At 35.6% G+C, this 19,174-nt stretch overlaps 1 protein-coding gene across 2 annotated transcripts; it reads left to right on the forward strand.

Moving 5' to 3' along the window:
• Nucleotides 1-1,500: 1,500 nt before the first annotated feature.
• On the forward strand, nucleotides 1,501-17,749 carry calcrlb (calcitonin receptor-like b). 2 transcript variants are annotated; one of them, XM_051896924.1, is made up of 13 exons: nucleotides 1,501-1,664; nucleotides 7,154-7,249; nucleotides 8,389-8,536; nucleotides 10,040-10,153; nucleotides 10,262-10,374; nucleotides 11,065-11,156; nucleotides 11,250-11,376; nucleotides 11,489-11,642; nucleotides 11,752-11,812; nucleotides 13,155-13,221; nucleotides 14,861-15,079; nucleotides 15,770-15,811; nucleotides 15,930-17,749. In XM_051896924.1, exons 2-13 carry the CDS (start codon nucleotides 7,199-7,201, stop codon nucleotides 16,146-16,148), a joined length of 1,407 nt encoding a protein of 468 aa, XP_051752884.1. In that variant the 5' UTR covers nucleotides 1,501-1,664; nucleotides 7,154-7,198; the 3' UTR covers nucleotides 16,149-17,749. The 2 variants fall into 2 exon arrangements, with proteins under 2 accessions (XP_051752884.1, XP_051752885.1); XM_051896925.1 differs by having other exon boundaries at nucleotides 1,502-1,664; nucleotides 7,151-7,249.
• The last annotated feature ends 1,425 nt before the right edge of the window (nucleotides 17,750-19,174 follow it).

Below are 19,174 nucleotides of genomic sequence, written 5' to 3' on the forward strand. Positions count from 1 at the left end.
ATCAATGGAGCTGACTGCACAGTGAATCTCTTGTTCATTTACGTCATTGTTATAGTGAGAGGATTTGCGAGGGATGTCCATGGGGGGCCAGGCCCTTCCTTCGGCGCCAGGCCTAAACCTAAATTGCCAGCATTACACACACCCTCTGGCCTCGTCTGATGCTACAGACTCACTTACCTTGCTACCTGCTAGAAGATACTCTACCAGCCTTGTTACCTCCATCCAGTCATCCTTCGTCTTCTCGTTTGTGCCCTTGTGTGTGTGTGTGTAAGACAAGCTCAAGTTAATATCAAGTATTCCAAGTCTGCCAATTACTCTCTATTGATCAACTTACCTGTTGTGTGAGTTCCTGCCGCTTCATTAATAAACTTACCTGTTTGAACTGATCAGTCTCTGTTCAGTCTCTGTCATTGTGTCCTGTATGCCTACGTGACACCTGTGGTATAAATATATAAAATGTTCAATTTATAATGAGAGACTTGCATCAGTTATGGTCTATAATTAAAAAATAGTACATTATTATATGGGCCTACTGAAAATGACTGTGTGAATAAGCAGGAGACTGTTTAACAGAATTTTTAATAAAATTTGATAATAAGGTGTTTGTGTCCATAAATCACTAACTAAAATTGTATTTTCTTATTGCCTTAAGCAACTGTTGAATATTTTAGTGGAATACATAATTTCAGTCACTTACAGCCAGTTGTTACACCGTGCAAAAATGGGTCAGAAAGCACCAATGGATGCACTGAAGAAAATACAAGTTTTATAGCCCTTACTCAGAGCAGCGCCATGACAGGTATGAAAACGAGGCTGTGAGGGATAGACTTACCGTGTTTTCAATGGCATCCAGTGTATAAAGCTCCTAGATCACTTATAATTTTCCATAGCTCATATTGTCTGGGGGTTTTATGTCTACTATAATTTTTCGGAAAGATATTTTGCAGTGTCTATCCCTCACAGTCTCGTTGGCGCTGCTGTGAATAAGGTCTAGCCTATAGCTAGACAGATATTCAATATTTTTGTTACATTTTTATTATATTACTTCACTCTTATGTACCCGTGTCGATGCTGTGCGCTTTTGTACCATTTAGTAATATAGTCTAAAACACCAGGAGGCGCTATAATAGTAGTTTATTGCCACAAATCGCCTGCTTCAGCTCAATGCATTCGAATCGTGCTACAAACATTAGCACAGGTGCTGTAGTGTTGTAATGTAGGTGTGTTTTCTTTGATATTATATCTATGTTGTAAATGATTCTGTCATAGGCTTGGTCTTTTCTTTAAATTAAACGATGGTTAATTAAATCACAGACACAAGATAACCATAATTTCATTTCATTCATTTTTATCGTAGGTCTATTCATCCATTCATTTTTTTTAGACTCCTTTTATAGTTTTTTGTGACTATATTTGCTATTTTCAGCAGGCACACTCTGATCTAGCCTAGCTACATCCCATCCCTGGCGACGCGACGCGACAAAACTAAAACGCTCCCTCACTCGTTTGCAGTGTAACGGGACACTCAGATGAGCTATGTGATGTCACAGGAAACCCGTTACACACTCCTTTGCTGCTTCAGGGGCCTCAACTCATCACCGAGCACATCTCCCAGTACACTCTACATACTGCCACAGCGGACAACGGAGGACCGATCAAACAAGGTAAGAGCGAGAATTTATTAACACATGTCAACATGTAGATTTACTCCTACGACGCTTATTCCCCGTTCATGGTTTCTAAATAAACTCATTGCGCACTTGCGCAAACTTTACTCCATTCTGATGTGCCATATTGCTCAGAACTGAAATAGAAAACTTATTTAAATTCATTTTTAAAACTAATTAAATTCTGTTTCTTGCTGTTAATGTAATGAATCACTCCAAGTTACATTGTTTATTAATTTGCTTGTTATTGAGGAATATTTTTCTTGTCAACACTGACAGTTTGGTTAATTAGGTTATCTTAATTTCAATAAAATGTTTGGTAACACTTTATTTTAATGTGTCCTTGTTACACACGTTGCATGTATTTACTATAGTAATATCTATAAATTAGGCATAATTACATGCAACTAACCCCAAACCAAACCCTAATCCTACCCTAACCCTAAAGTAAGTACATGTACTTAATTAATATTACTCAGTACTTATGTGTTTAATTACACAGTAATAGGGACACATTAAAATAAAGTGTAATATTTAAATAGTACATTCATCAGTGATTACATTTGCAATGACATTTAAACATTATACTACAATAAAACTGTCATTTTACCTTACAAAATAGCTACTAATAGTAGTGGCATACTGATTAATCTCCCAAAATAATCAATAGCCTATTTGGCCACTTTAAGGTTATCAGCAGTTTTCAGTAATCATGCCTGACTGGACGATTAACAGAAGTGGTCGTTTGCATACTGTCATTCCATAATCTACCAACAGCTTTGTCCCTGTGTGTGTTTATTTAAATTGGGCAATTATTTGCTGACATTAAATTATAATTGTCACTCAGTATTACAGTCCTGGTGACACCCTAAATGCCAGCATCTGCCACCAAAATAATAATAATAAAAACCTTATCAGCTGACCACTAATTAATTTTGTTGTCTTTTAATTAAAAATTAAAGTGTGTAGCTGTGTTCTGAATAATGAATATCTTGAACACTTGATTAAAACATTAATAAGTAAATAAATACTGAGAACACAAGTTGTGATGAAGACCGGTTTTAAGAAAAATCATTATAGTGTATTATTAACATATTTCACTGGACTGTTTAGATGCTTTTGACCATTCATGTTATTTTGACTTTTGTTAAGATTTGACATACAGTATAACCATTACATAAAAATCAATGTTTACTGCGTACACAATTTGCATTACATTTTAAGGATTTTATCGTTTGTTATTATTATTTTAATGTGGAATGTGCACATACACAAAATATTAATTTTATGGCAAATCTTTTTTTAAAATGCTTGAGATTCCAGCTATTGAATTTTCTTTAAAAATGACTGAATGATTTTAGTCAAATTATAACAGTTAATATGCGCTTCATTTCTCCTGAATACAACTTTGTGCTGTGTCACTTTAAGATAAATCCATATAAGTGAAGAGTGGAAAAATTGTGTGTTATATTCTTGGGTGTATCCTAAACGGACATGAGTTAAATTAACTGTCATTGTGCTTCCTGATTTAATCAGGATCTGGAGGGTGGCTTTTTGTGACCAGGCCCAGTAGAGAGAAAGTGACAGAGAGAGAGAGAGAAAGAGAGGGGTCTCTGGGAATGTCACATTTATAAACCACTCCTTTAGCTTCACAGGAAGGGCAAAAAGTTATCATGTTTCGGCCCTCTGTTTTTCCACCAAGTGCCGGGGTCATCCAATCATCCAAAATGTCTAGGAAAACACTTTATTTTCACATTCCTATTAGAATGACATGTGATTTATGCCCACTGCCAACACCTGAATGGTACAAGATTTATAGCTGTTTTTCCTCTCTTAAAGTTTCATTAAGTAGTTTTATGGTCTGTTTTTGTATTACTTTTATCATGCCACTGTCTTTTTAATGTAAATGAACAGTGCTTTATTGTGAAAGAAAACAGACTGTTCAGCCACTTAAGAAATGTTATTTATCAAGGTGCACTTAATTGATGCTGCTGCTGCTATTTCATAGTCGTCATCCTTTTACATATGTTGAGTTAAAAAGAAACCTCACTATAACTTCTACATTTCTTTCTGAGCTTTGGTTCTCAAAGTATTCGGTGTAGAAAGAAAATGGGTCTCATTCACTAATAACTGCGTACACTATTCGTATTTATACACACATTTTAACTTCTCACGAAAACTTTTCGCCTTATTCACAACACGTGTGTATGCACAGATTGCACATGAATTTGCCAGCTGTACATAAAGTGTATCTGCATCTTTATGCAGAGCTAAGTCGCAGCTTGAACTACAACACACCTTTTCTTATTCTTTTACTGATAGGCTAGGCCTCTATGAAATATATTTAAGATGTTTTAAAATTTCACCTTATAAAGGCCACCAAGCGTGTGTGATTTTTGCGTACGAGTGGTTTCAGTTGTTCTTACATTTCTTCATAATTTAGAATAAACTTTAGAACGAAAGTTATTGATGAATCATGATTTGTTCGTGAAAACGTTCATATGCAGGTTTCGCATTCAAATTCGTGCGTACGCATGTTTAGTGAATGAGACCCAATGTTACTACTCTGATACCTTTGTTTATGGGCAGCTGACAAATAATATGGATATCAAAATTGTAGGTACAAATACACTGTCCTGTGAATTGACAAATTAATTTTGCACTCTTTAAAAAAAGGTGGGTTTTCGCTTAAATGCTATAGAAGAACCATTTTAGGTTCTCCAAAGAGCCTTTTTAGTAAAAGAACCATGTTTTATGAGTATAAAGAACATTTTAATAATCTAAAGAACCTTTTTTCCTCTACAAAGACCCTTTTGTGCAATGGAAAGTTTCCATGGATGTTCTTCGAATTGACTGAACTAGAGCTAGGTGACCGTGATGTTAGGGTTACAAATGACGCAACTGAGAGATGCAATTGATTACTGTTGTCAAACAGGTTTCCTGATCACTGGGTGACTGGACAAAGGTCTAGCCCCAAACTCATGCCATTGTTTGCAGCAACATTATGTTGAGCTGGCTGGGATTTTTAAATCAAGCAATGTTGAAAGTATCTCAATGTTTACACTCTTCAGTATCTGACACACTGGATACTGTATGAGACATTCATTGAGCTTGGAACTACAACAGTCTTGATTTGTGCGGTTTTCTGAATTAAATAAATCTAGAGATTCTGACCTACTGATTCATACAGAAAGTCTCTGTCATTTATAATGACATTTCTGGAGGTGTGATTTGTCGTAGCTCTCATTCTGGACAGAAAACAAGGCATATAGTGTCCCAACAAAAACATTTGGTGACTTTGGCCACAATTAAAAATGTATGACAAACAGTCATTGCATTTAGATTAGATTACATCTAACCAAGGTCATTTTAAACAAAACAAAAAAGATGTTCGCTTCAAATGAAAAAAAAAAAAAAAAAAATAGATATGTGGTTCAAAATTCATTCTTTTAGGTTGTCAAACTTAATGGAACTTGTTTACAGTTTATGTGGTTGCTCTGTTTAGACACCTGTGTCAACTTGAGTTGGTTAAAATGTGAAGTTAGATCTGAGAAAAGCTCTAGCGTAATTTGTTTGCAAGTGCCACTTGCTTTGATTTTTTTTTTTTTGCAGTGTATGATTCAAGTGTGGTTAAATTCAGTGGGCATTCAAATATTTTTATATAACAGAGTCTCTCTCTCTCTCTCTCTCTCTCTCTCTCTCTCTCTCTTTCTCCCTATTAAAGGGATAGTTCACCCAAAAATGAAAATTCTGTCAATTACTCACCCTCATGTTGTCCTAAACCCGTAAGACTTTTGTTCATCTTCGGAACACAAATGAAAATATTTTTAATGAAATCTGAGAGATTTCTGTCCCTCCATTGACAGCTACGAAACTACCACTTTGACACTTCAAAAAGTTCATAAAGAGATTGTAAAACTAATCCTAATGAATTGAGCAGTTTAGTCCAAATTTTCTGAAGAGACTCGATCACTTTATATGATGAACAGATTGAATTTAGACTTTTACTCACATATAAACATTGATCAGCAAATATAAACAGAAGCTCAACCGCGAGAACAAACCTCTTGCGGAAGCTCAGATGTGCTACGTAACACGAGAATGAGCCTCATTGGTTCTCGCACACTTGAGCTTCCGTTTACCACAACCGACGTGTGAGTTGATGAATGTTTATATGTGAATAAAAGCCTAAATCAAACCTGTTCATCATGTAAAAAAATTTGGACTAAACCACTCAATTCATATGGATTAGTTTTACAACCTCTTTATGAACTTTTTGAAGCGCCAAAGTGGTAGTTGCATTGCTGTATGCTGTATGAACGAAGATCTTACGGGTGCGGAACGACAAGAGGGTAAGTAAATGATGACAGAATTTTCATTTTTGGGTGAACTAACAGAACATACATCTCTCTATCATAAAGGGCAGATTAATTCTTCCTCATTTAATGTGGTTTCATGTAATTAAAACAGATAAAGCTATAGGTGAAATCTATATACAGTATAATACCTTTAGTATTACATTCAAATCATTACAGTAGTGCAACATAAAAAGTCTTACACAGAAATTTCTTCAAAAGTCACAAGTAGTGCCATTTTGCATCAAGAAATATTTCCTATCCAAATGGAAGTTATAAAAAAAACCCCACTTAATTCACTTTGTCTGGACTTCTGGGAAGCATGTTCATTTTCAAGACTAAAGACAAATCCAAATGGATAATTTTCCACATATGAGTCTAGTCATGTGGTTTCGGGTCCCCATCCAAGCAGGAAATGTTTGGAGGCCGAACAAAAGAATCACATGATGTTTCAGCCCCTTGGCCATGGCCATACCGACAGGTATTAATTTAAAAAGGAAATAACAGCAGAATCGAGGCAGATGTTAAAGATGTTTTGGAATGCTCTCATAGTTCCACATGGAACACCATAAAAAGAATAAACCGGGGTTGTGTATAATCAGAATGTAGTCCAGGATGTCATAAAATATTAGCATGTAAAAATAGTAAAACTTTTTGCAAACAACTTTTTTGTGGCTATAACAGATCTTCCTAAGCTTTGAAGCTGATTTATGATGTTATCTGCATCGAGCAAGCCAAAACAGCCACGGTGAACCGTGTAATGTATGTTTAATGATGCCTTCTTAACTTTTGAGTTGATTATCGGCCTCCTGATGGACTGAACTTTCATGTAAAGCAGATTTTGATTCCGCCCTCTTCTCCAACTTAACAACAGTGCCGTTACCGCACTCCTGGGAGCGGAGAAGGTCGACAGTTCACCTGGCTCTAATGGCTTGTTTTCATGGAATTGAAAATATACTGTCAGTTGCTTGACGAAAATAACCAACAGAAACTCTTTAGGGAAATCTCTAATTTTGTGTTTTCATTTTAGCTCACCTTGTTTGGTTAAGAAATAACCTAAATCTGCTAGCAAAGTGTCTGATAATCACTCTATTCTTTGGATGTATAATAATCTCTGTTTGCTTTCAGCAGACGCATTAAGATATTTTGGATACACAAAAGCCAAGCAGTGGAACCATGTTCGGATGCTGGATTACCTCATTTCTCTTACTGTTGGCAACCTCTGAGGTATTTGTTTGTCATAAACAATGTTTTATAAACATTATTAAATCATTTTATAAGGATAACTTGCCTGTTGCCTCTTCTTATAGGTATTTACTGAAAATCAGTTCACTCATTACCGTTAACGTAAAGGGAAAGTTTACCCAAAAATGAAAATTCTGTCATCATTTACTCACTCTCAGGTTTTTCTAAACTTGTATTAATTTCTTTCTTGTCCTGCACACAAAAGAAGGTATTTTGAAGAATGTGGGTAACCAAACAGTTTCTGGTCCTCATTGACTTCCATAGTTTAAAGGGGCGGTTGATTATGATTTCACTTTTTTAATTTTAGTTAGTGTGTAATGTTGCTGTTTAAGCATAAACAACGTCTGCAAAGTTTTGATGCTCAAAGTTCAAAGCAAAGGGATATCCCACATCAGCTACATAAATTAGGCAATTAACCATTCAGAAATGTCCTGTTGCATTTTACACGTTGTCACTTCTTCTTGAGTCTCTCCATCATTGTCCAACTCAGGATTGAACATAAAAGGCTGAACAGTTACTGATATTTCCGGTGATTCTGCGTGAGGTAATCGGCGCTGCTAACAGTACTATGTGCTAACACAAGCTCTTGAAACTCCGCCCTCTTCTTGAGAGCAGCAGCTCATTTGCATTTAAAGGGACACACACCAAAACAGAGCGTGACAAATTTAACATATTTAACATGCTATAAAAAATTATCTGTGGGGTATTTTTGAGCTAAAACTTCACATACACACTCTGGGGACATCAGAGACTTATTTTACATCTTGTAAAAGTGCCATTATATGACCCCTATAATATTTTTTTATAATAAAAAAAACTGTTTGGTTACCAACATTCTTCACAATATCTTCCTTTTATGTTTAACTGAAGATACAACTTGATGGTGAGTAAATGATGACAGAATTTTCATTTTTGGGTGAACTATCTCTTTAAGTATAACAAAACAAATGTATTAGAGTTAGGAGTACGCAAGAATTGCCACACGTACGCATAACTTTTATGCATTTCAAAGATCTTTGATACACTCAAAGATTTGATTTCCAAGGTTTATGTATCTGCCATGCTCTATTGTTCATCAGCTAATGTCATTGTTGATCTCTTTTCTTTGTATTTTTGAACAGTTTTTTGTGGTGGTCCTCTCAGAGAACAACACTGGAGGTACGGCACAAAAGAATCCCCATGAACTGGACTTCTCTCGGCACAATATTTTGACCGCCCAGTTTGAATGTTACCAGAAGATTATGAAAGACACAAATCACAACAAAACAGGTGAGAGGTTCTTATTTCACAAAGATTCTTGACTATGAGCAATGGCTATAAACTATGCTCAGACATATCGTTTGTTGGATCTAGAACAATATTCAGAATCTCAGATCAGCATCTATCTCTTAGTTAGGCCCATTTAACCTTTAAACAAGACTTTAAAAGTGTTCATGCAGGTTTTGTCAAGCTAACAGTTTGGTTTTTATGATTTTTTTATTAAGACTTTTGTCGTTGTACTTTGGGTTTGTTTTTTTAGTAAAAGTCTGCTATTCATGGCAGTTACGGAATTCCACTGAAAAAGGGAGGTTTATTTCCTGCCCTCAATCTCTGACTTGGATGCTTGTAAGAACATTAAGGACTGAAACCACATGATGTTTTGTCACATCATCCTGAAAATTACGGGAACGCTCTTATGTGAAAGGATGATTGAATGGAAACATACTGTGTGGTTCATTGCTGCGTATGAGACACAAGTTACAGTTGAAGGACGGCAGTTGAAGCTTGACACAAGGGGAGGCGGATGTTCCGTGAAGGCTGTTAAAAGCTATTTGTCAAGGACCCCAAAACTACGATTTATTTGGAATTGAAAGACTTTCTTAAAGTATAATTGCCATTGCTAATGACAGTTATAGATTTTGTATGGAAAAAATAGCACCTTTGTTTTTTCGCAAAATTCATTCATTGGTATTTATATTGTCATTGTACTAAGCCAAAACAAATTATTAAGCTATTATCTGTTAAATAGTTTTACTGTGTGTTAAGTTTACAGTGTATCTTTTCTCTACAAAATAGTTTTCTGTACCTAATATTATAATTCAGATTGATTTGTATAGTGCATTTAGCAATAAACACATTTAGTTCAGTGTGAAAAAACTCACTAGAAAGATAAATGTATACACAGATTTATTGTAAATATTTTTTACAATAGGTTTTTATTGTCTGTAGTCTTTTATTATTCTACTCCAGTCTTGAGAAGACGAGAACCAGACACCAAATACCCATACCAAGATATTTGGTCTTAAAGTCGGCATGAAACGGGACTTGCAGTAGTCTTGTTTTATGTGGTCTTAAAGTCGGCATGAAACTGAATAGTCTTTTCTTCCCTATTGTGACTTACATCCCAAAAACACAGCTTCTCAAATAAGAAAAAAAAGTAGGGCGGGACTTGATTTTGACCACTGAAAAATTATTGGATGGTTGTGGTTTGCTATTGTTGTGATGTCATGTGAGTGACTGGCTGCCCCACCCTCATGCCAGTAAACACTTCATCAGAGAAGAGGTGTCAGTGCAAGAGGGAGGGGAAGTTATTTTGATTAACGAATACAAAGGCACATGAATGTTTTTTTTTTTTAAAAATGATGTATAAATAATTTATACTGCAATATTCCATTAAAAATAAGAATTGTGAATTTTGATTTCATGGTTACTTTAAGAGGTCTCAAAACCAAGACCACAAGATTAAGATTCCAACTATTAATTTATTAATAACTGCGAATGACTGTATTGCAGATAGTTCTAAGTGTAAACGGACCTGGGATGGATGGCTGTGCTGGGAGCATTTGGATGCAGGATTCACTTCAGCCCAGCACTGTCCAAACTACTATACTGACTTTGACACCTCAGGTGAGTCCCACATAAGACATTCATCTTGCTGTTGAATAAAGGTTACTTCTTATACATAAACTTTATATAAAAGCCTGACTAACCGATTACCAAATTGTGCTTTATCAGAAATGGCGACGAAGATTTGTACTGAGTCAGGCCATTGGTTCATTCACCCAGTGAGTAACAGAACATGGACAAATTACACGGGCTGTCAGCACAAGTCTAATGATCACAAAAGGGTGAGCTCTAATTTAGCATTACACACTTCTGCTTTACATGCACTGTGGTCAAAAGTTTGGATTAATTTAAGTTTTTGAGTCTCTTATCCTCACCAAGGCTACATTTATTTGATAAAAATACAGCAAAAACAGCAATATTGTAAAATAGTGTAAAAATAAAATGTAATATTTTATGTATTATTAGGAATATTTTATTCCTGTGATGGCAAAGCTGAATTTTCAGCTCAAATCTATAATGGCAAAACAATGTATTTACATTGCTCAATTATTAATAATGGTTATTATTATTATTATCAATGTTAAAAACAGTTTTTGCTGCTTAATATTTTTGTGTAAACACATTTTTTCAGGATAAGAATAAAAATACATATTTCTTTACCAGCAAATCAGCATATTCAAATGATTTCTGAAGGATCATGTGACACTGGGGGCTGAAGTAATGATGCTGAAAATTCAGCTCAGGAATAAATTACATTGTAAAATATAATAAAAAACAGTTATTTTCATATATATATATATATATATTGTTTTTACTGTATTTTTGATCAAATAAATGCAGCCTTGGTGAACGTAAGAGACTTCTTTCAAAAACATCAACTTTTGACTGGTAGTGTAATTTTTTCTCTTGCTCAGATTGAATGGTAAATTTTGTATATATAATTTATTTATTTATTTATTTATTTATTTTAGACAGCACTTAATCTCTACTATTTGGCTTTGATTGGTCATGGATTGTCGCTGATATCGTTGTTTACATCTCTGGGGATATTTTTCTATTTTAAGTAAGTCATGTGAAAAAATCTTATTGCCGTATCATAAAAACTTACCTCCCTATTTACCCAGTCTAATATTGTTTGCTGTTTTTTTTCACTCAGGAGCTTAAGTTGCCAAAGGGTAACTCTACACAAGAATCTCTTCTTCTCCTTTGTGCTGAATTCGGTTATAACCATCATCTTTTTCACTTGTGTTGCAAACAACCAAGAAGTAACCCAAGCTAACCCAGTAAGTGTACAAATAGAATAGTGGGTTTTCATGTCATGCACAATATGACCAGTAATGTGTATTAAGAAAGTGAACATGGTCATATTGACACATATCGATGTGTTTTCACCAGGTGAGCTGTAAAGTGTCCGTGTTCATCCACCATTATCTCCTGGGCTGTAACTACTTCTGGATGTTGTGTGAAGGGATCTATCTGCACACCCTTATTGTGGTGGCAGTGTTTGCTGAGAAACAGCAACTCATGTGGTATTACCTTCTAGGATGGGGTACGTTTCTTTAAATCAACTTAACAAAATGCAGCAAAATGAACTGGATTTCTGTTTGATCAATGTTTTCTTACAACATTTCATTTTATTCTTTTCAAATGTTTTCCAGGCTTCCCGTTAATACCTGCATTTATACATGCAATATCCAGAAGTTATTACTACAATGACAAGTGAGTGAAATCCGAAAGAATTTGTAAGAAATTTAACAATTTGATCCTGCTTAATGATTCTGGTTCCATAGTGATTCCATTAAAGACCCAAAAATGAAAATTCTGTCATCATTTACTCACCCTGAAGTTGTTCCAAACCTGCATAAATTTCTTTTTTCTGCTGAACACAAAAGAAGACATTTTGAAGAATATGGGTAACCAAACAGTTGATGGGCCCCACTGACTTCCATAGTATTTTTTTCCCATACTATGATGACAGAATTTTCATTTTTGGGTGAACTGTCCCTTTAACATTTCTTTTGAGGAAGCATCCCTCCTCCTAATAAGTGGTTGTAGTTATATACTGAGCACCAGTATTTTTATTTTTTTTATAATACTATTATATAACCATATTGTTTTGAGAACAATTTTTTTATGTTATATATTAATGTTTACTGTTATATACAGAGTGTATATATACACTACCACTCAAAAGTTTATAATAAATTAGATTTTTTTGTGTGTTTTTGAAAGAAGTATCTTGTGCTTATCAAGGCTGCTTTAATGTAATAAAAAATAGTAATACTGTGAAATATTATTCCAATATAAAATAACTGTCATATTTAAAAATGTAATTTATTCCTGTGAAGGCAAAGCTGAATTTTCAGCATCAGTCTTGAGTCTTGAGTGTCACATGATCCTTCAGAAATCATTCTAATATGCTGATTTGCTGCTCAGGAAACATTTCTTATTAAAACAATGTTGACAAAAGTGTCAGACAGAACCTTATAATTCCAAAGTGATGAACTTTTATTCAGTAAGGATGCATTAAATTGATCAAAAGTGACAGTAAAGACATTTATAATGTTCCAAAAAGTTATATTTTAAATAAATTCTGCTCTAATCAGCATATTAGAATGATTTCTGAAGGATTATGTTACACCGAAGACACTGAGCCTTGGAGATCTTTCATTCAACATTAAAATATCTTAATTCTTCCAAACTCTTTACTGATAGTGTATATTTCTTACTTTTTCGCCAACTCTTTTGCTCCAGTCACAATAAATTCCGACTGCACATTTACATCTCTGCTAAAATCTAATTTCTTATGGTGTAGATTCATTGAATACCTGTGCAGTTAACACAGTCAATGTATTGTAGTACCGCCGAACCAAATTTAAAAACTGAATCAGATTCATCCCAGCTTCTGTCAGGACACAGGAATACACTGACCAGGCAGAGACTCTGTAGAACATCTTGTGAAATCATAGCAATGATGTCACTGAACATTTAATGAAGTATTCATGCTTTTATTGGTTCTGCTTTCCGTAAATCTGAACTTTTCTCACACTTTTTTCCACAGCTGTTGGATAAGCTCGAACACTTCTCTGCTCTACATTATTCATGGGCCCATCTGTGCAGCCCTGTTGGTAAGTCTGTATTCTTTTTAATCTTACATTCTGTCTCTATTTCGTTTTCTCTCACTTTATCTCTCTTGTTTATCTTCTACCCACCCATGGCAATATATGTGTATCTGCAGGATCTTGTTTCAGAAAATCAACTTAAGCTCTGGCAATCAACCCTTTTTAATCAAAGTTCCGTGTTCTCTTTGTTGTTTGTGTTGGGGTCATATCTGATATCTGATTATGCAGCCCATAAAAAGCTTGTAATGGATAAATACTCTGTATGGAATGAATCTTGGACTGACTTCTGCAATGCCGGAACTGCAAGTTTAAAGCTGATTTTGTGTCATTATATCAATTATTGCTGTTTACAGGGCCATTTAGACATTCAGAATGGGGGTTGATGATGAATATAGACTGGGTCAATGACCGATTTTCAAACTATTTAGTCTACCACCAATCTTAAATATACACCGATCAGGCATAACATTATGACCATCTTCCTAATATTGTGTTGGTCCCCCTTTTGCCGCCAAAACAGCCCTGACCCATCGAGGCATGGACTCCACTAGACCCCTGAAGGTGTGCTGTGGTATCTGAAACCAAGATGTTAGCAGCAAAACCTTTAAGTCCTGTAAGTTGTGAGGTGGAGCCTCCATGGATCGGATTTGTTTGTTCAGCACATCCCACAGATGCTCGATTGGATTGAGATCTGGGGAGTTTGGAGGCCAAGTCAACACCTCAAACTCGTTGTTGTGCTCCTCAAACCATTCCTGAACCATTTTTGCTTTGTGGCAGGGTGCATTATCCTGCTGAAAGAGGCCACAGCCACCATGAAATGATGTACATGGTCTGCAACAATGCTTAGGTAGGTGGTACGTGTCAAAGTAACATCCACATGGATGGCAGGACCCAAGGTTTCCCAGCAGAACTTCTTGAGCAATCTGAGCTACAGTAGCTCGTCTCTTGGATCGGACCACACAGGCCAGCCTTCGCTCCCCACGAGCATCAATGAGCCTTGGCCGCCATTGACCCTGTCGCCAGTTCACCACTGTTCCTTCCTTGGAGCACTTTTGATAGATACTGACCACTGCAGACCGGGAACACCCTACAAGAGCTGCAGTTTTGGAGATGCTCTGACCCAGTCGTCTAGCCATCACAATTTGGTCCTTGTCAAACTCACTCAAATCCTTACGCTTGCCCATATTTCCTGCTTCTAACACATCAACTTTGAGGACAAAATGTTCACTTGCTGCCTAATATATCCACCCACTAACAGGTGCCGTGATGAGAGATAATCAGTGTTATTCACTTCACCTGTCAGTGCTCATAATGTTATGCCTGATCGGTGTATATGGTTATATCTTTGGCTGTTTATATGACAATTTACAGTTATTATTACAGACTATAACATAATCCAAACTTTAGAATTCAGCCTTGAATCCATGCTAGAATGTACAGTGTGGCTTTTTTTTTATTATTTATTTAAACACGGAAATAAATGAAAGTTTAGCATTTTGAAAAATGTAAAATACTGAAAGGTATGAATTAAGAAGAAGTAGCTTTTTGTGTACTGTGTTTTAGACAGTTTTGGTTTTGAGGTACTGCAATGCATTTCTTTTTCTCTCTCTTCATAGTTGCTCTTTTCTCTGCTCGTTGTCCTTAGGTTAACCTCTTCTTCCTTTTAAACATTGTGAGAGTGTTGATCACAAAGCTGAAGGTGACCCACCAGGCTGAATCCAGTCTGTACATGAGGGCCGTCAGGGCCACCTTAATCCTGGTACCTCTGCTGGGCATTCAGTATTTACTGCTGCCCTACAAACCCGATGGACGGCTTGCCTTCGAGATATTTATGCACATAATGAACATACTTTTGCATTACCAGGTAGGTGTTGTTGACAACAGGCAAGGAATCAAATATCAATTTATTCATTTAAGTTCTCAAACTGACATATAATAGACATATTTAAAATTACTGAATAATATTAATCAACAACATGTACTTGATTTATAATTAGGGTTATGATTAGGGTTTGGTTTAGGGTTAGTTGCTTGTAATTATGCATAATTTAATGTTTTTATTACTATAGTAAGTACATGTAAGATGTGTAACAAGGACACTGTAAAATAAAGTGTTACCCAAATTTTTAAGTGCTCAAAGACATACTTTATCACCATTAAATTAAACCAGGGGCATTTTTTAAGTTGCTTGGCAAATGGATTAAAAAAATGTATTGGTGAAAGAATAAAGAAATGCAGTTTGTAAATGCTTTATAAAAATGTCCATTTATAATTTATACATTTTAATGTATTTTAAATGTTACATTTAAAAATGATTTATCAGTTTATAACTCGGTACATTACTACATTTTAAAACATGAATTAATCTATCTAAATGTATTTGTTTATAGGTAAAAGTGATTTATTTATTTATGTACCATTTATTAATTAATACATTTATAATTATTCTATTCATTTTATATTTATATGGCACTCATACACATTGGTTTATGCTAGAAAATAATCTGTAACTTTGAGGCTTATAAAATAAGTTTTTAATTTTTTTTCCCCACAGGGCCTTTTGGTTGCCACTATATTTTGCTTTTTCAATAGCGAGGTAAGCATTTTTTCCAAACTCAATGTAACATTTTTCTTTGATTTATCCTCACATGCAGCTCAAAACATATTTGTATTTGTCGTTATACCTAATATCTGCCTCTCTTTTGTTTGTTTAGGTGCAAGGTGTGTTGCGAAGGCACTGGAACCAGTACCGCATCCAGTTTGGCAGCACATTTACGAACACGGACGCCCTGCGTTCCGCATCCTTCACGGCCTCCTCCATGACAGAAGTCCATCGATGTTACAGCATTGACAGCCACATGGAGACTCTAAATGGCAAGAGTTTTCACAATCTGGAGAACACCATTCTCCGATCAGACAACCTGTACATATGAGAAACTCTTTGACTTCTGGGATAACAGCCTCATGGAGAGCACCACTGACTGAGATGTGTCCTTACAGGACATACATCTGGACAATTTGGACTGTAGACCCCAGGAAGCCTTTCATTTTCCCTACAGGCTTCAGTGACCTTCAGTTTATGGATGGGAACTGGAGAAAATACTGTATTTTATTTGGAATATTAAAGTCACGTGAACATTTTCCACAGTGATCCAGTGAAACACTATGGAGAACATCACACATTGACAGTCTTTCTGATTTCTTTGATTGAAATGGAGGTGGACTGAAAAACATAACTTAATATAGCTTTATTCTTCATGGCACTGCGTTTAATTGAAGATTGAGCCACCCTGATGCATTGGATGATGGTTGTCACATCTATGGATCTATGGATTATTCTAGCTCAAAGAATCTGTAGTAAAAAAAAAGGAATAAACAATGGAAGACACAAAATCACTAGGATGTGATTCCAGAAGATACTGATGAGTTCGTCCTGCTCTTTTTGTTCATCCCGAACTTCATCTTGTTATCAGTTATGAGATTAATTTTATGTGAAATTTAATCCACATACAGGGCAATATTGACAATATATTCTATGTATGCAAAATGTTTTGTTGTCTCTAAGGAGTACTAAGTTTGTATATGTGTATATATATATATAATATTTGATTAAAGAAACCAAAACATAATAGAGTTACTGTCATCAAAATCTAGAGACACTGTAAACACACATTTTCCTGCTAAACGACTAGCAGATCTTAGGATAAACCAGTCTGGACTAGCTTGTAAATTCCTGCTGGCCTGACACTTCCTTTCAGCAGGGTTATCTTATTCAATTTTGATTAATCTGAATGTCTTTCTTAAACTAATTTATCTGTAGTTCATATGAATCTTGGTGTAGGTGAGTCTTGTTGTTCAAGGGCAAGTTAAATTAGCACATGTGGGTTTACAGTTTTTGGAGATCTGCAGATCTACAAACAGACGAGGTCTCTATGTATCTCTATGTCTGGAACATACAGATGCGTTTGGCACTGTTTTCACTGTTGTGTTTCTTAAAACATTTTATGTGCACATGCTGGATAAATAAACCTTCCTATCTTGAGGTGTAAATGCATTTCTACATCTGTGTCTTATGCATGTTTGTACTTTGGGTATAGAAATATAGGAGACACTTTTCAATAAGGTCCCATTCATTTACGTTAGTTAATGTTAGTACAAAAACATGGAGCTTTTTTTCTGATATGTTTTAGTCGGACGTTTGTCTAACATTTTTTAAGAATTGTTTTAGAATGTTCAGATTTTAAAGTAAGATTCGAAAGTAACATTCCCATAATGTTTGAACAATGATGCTCTGTTCATGCTCTGTTCTGTTATTTTTAAAACATTTAAAAAACTGGCGGTTTCAAATGTTCAGAGAACATTCAGAAATTACGTTTTCATATCTTAATGGGAATATTAGCAAAACGTTCTTAGAACATATTGTTAATTGTTTGTTTATGTTGAAATCTTGTTGTAACGTCTTACCGAAATATTTATAAGGCTTCAGTAGGGCTTTCCTTTCTTTTCAGACATTAAAAAGGTCCAGTTACTTCAAGACTGTTTGTTTGAATCTAATGTTTTACAGTAAAACTGATGTGATATTATTAATTAGTCATAATGACTCCTGGGACATTTCAGATTTACCTCCAATCTGTAAAAACTGACTTCTTGGTTCACTGTTTTGAAAAGAATGTTGAAAACGTTGTGTCAGTGTAGGTGTATTCTGATGAAAGTATAAGTGCTTAAAGAGCAAATTCAGGTTTTAAACATCTTGGAATGATTTGAAAAATGTTAGGTATCCCGCATGAATGTCCACTTGTTGCTGTAATCAGTTACTATAACTGGAGAGATTTAGCCTCAAATTATTTCCTGTTTATCTGTCAGTCAGATCTGTTCCCTGTTTATTCTCCAACTTCCTATATAAATAATCATATTTATTTACATAAGCGGATTATGAAAAGCTGCTTGTTAGTCATAATGAACACATATCTGAGAAATTATTTAAGTATATCCTTTATATTATAGCTGTTAGCACATTTCCCACTGGAATACTGTTTTTAAATGTTCTGTTAAAGGCAGCAGATTACTAAAGATACTGTTGGAGGTCACTACACAAAGGGATATGTGACTGATCCAACAGGATGTGTAACTTCCTCGCTAATACACACATACAAGCATGCACACACACTGTGGAAAAAAAGTTGCTGAAGTAAACAGTGTGCAGCTGACATGTGTCTCTGCCTCGGGGAACAGCACAGGAAGAAGCCTCGGATTTGGTGCTGCCACACACTAGGGGGTCTCGCTTCTCACTCACTTTCTCTCTAAATGTGTGTGTTATTCTGTAAAATCTGCAGTTATCAAAGTTTGCAGAGATTGATGTTCTGTGATTGTTTGCATTGGTTCCATATGTGGTGTAGGGGCCCAGGGGGAAGGGCCTTCCCTTGTCATCAGCTCTTCTGTCAGCAGAGGAATTACACACATAAGGACCTGCAGCAAGTGCAGGCAATGGGCCTCAAGCAATTTCCAATGAAAAGAATAGTTAAAAATATCTTTTTACATGTGAATGAATCATTTTAAATTAATTGTTGAGGGCAAAGATAAAAGATCTTCTTTAAAATCACAATGGAAACAGCTTTCCTTTGTTTGCCATGCTGAAAAAAAAACCCTGCTTAGACCAGTCTAAACTGGCTTAAGATGGTCTCACAGCCTAGTCAAGCTGGTCTTTAGACCAATTCACACCGCACCGACAGACATTCTGAATTGGAATTAGAATGTCTGAGAAGTGACGTGCTGTAATCTGGTGACTGTCGGCGTTGGTCTGCACCTGTCGTTGCAGTATGAATTGGCCTTTTAGTTGTTCTAGATCAGGGGTTCCCAAACTTTTCCATTTCAGGACCCACCTAGACAAGTAGCCTGTAATCCATCTCAAGACTCACCAAAACATTTTTAATTGAACTATGGGTGGGGGTGGGGGGTTACA

The sequence above is a fragment of the Ctenopharyngodon idella genome, chromosome 6 (assembly GCF_019924925.1).
Source record: "Ctenopharyngodon idella isolate HZGC_01 chromosome 6, HZGC01, whole genome shotgun sequence".
Classification (NCBI taxonomy): Eukaryota; Metazoa; Chordata; class Actinopteri; order Cypriniformes; family Xenocyprididae; genus Ctenopharyngodon; species Ctenopharyngodon idella.

Bases quoted from the DNA above. Each gene is read 5' to 3' on its own strand.
- calcrlb (XM_051896924.1), top strand. From the start codon at position 7,199: ATGTTCGGATGCTGGATTACCTCATTTCTCTTACTGTTGGCAACCTCT. The intron at 10,375-11,064 runs GTGAGCTCTAAT...TATTTATTTTAG, and splicing joins AGTCTAATGATCACAAAAGG to ACAGCACTTAATCTCTACTA. The intron at 13,222-14,860 runs GTAAGTCTGTAT...CGTTGTCCTTAG, and splicing joins CCATCTGTGCAGCCCTGTTG to GTTAACCTCTTCTTCCTTTT.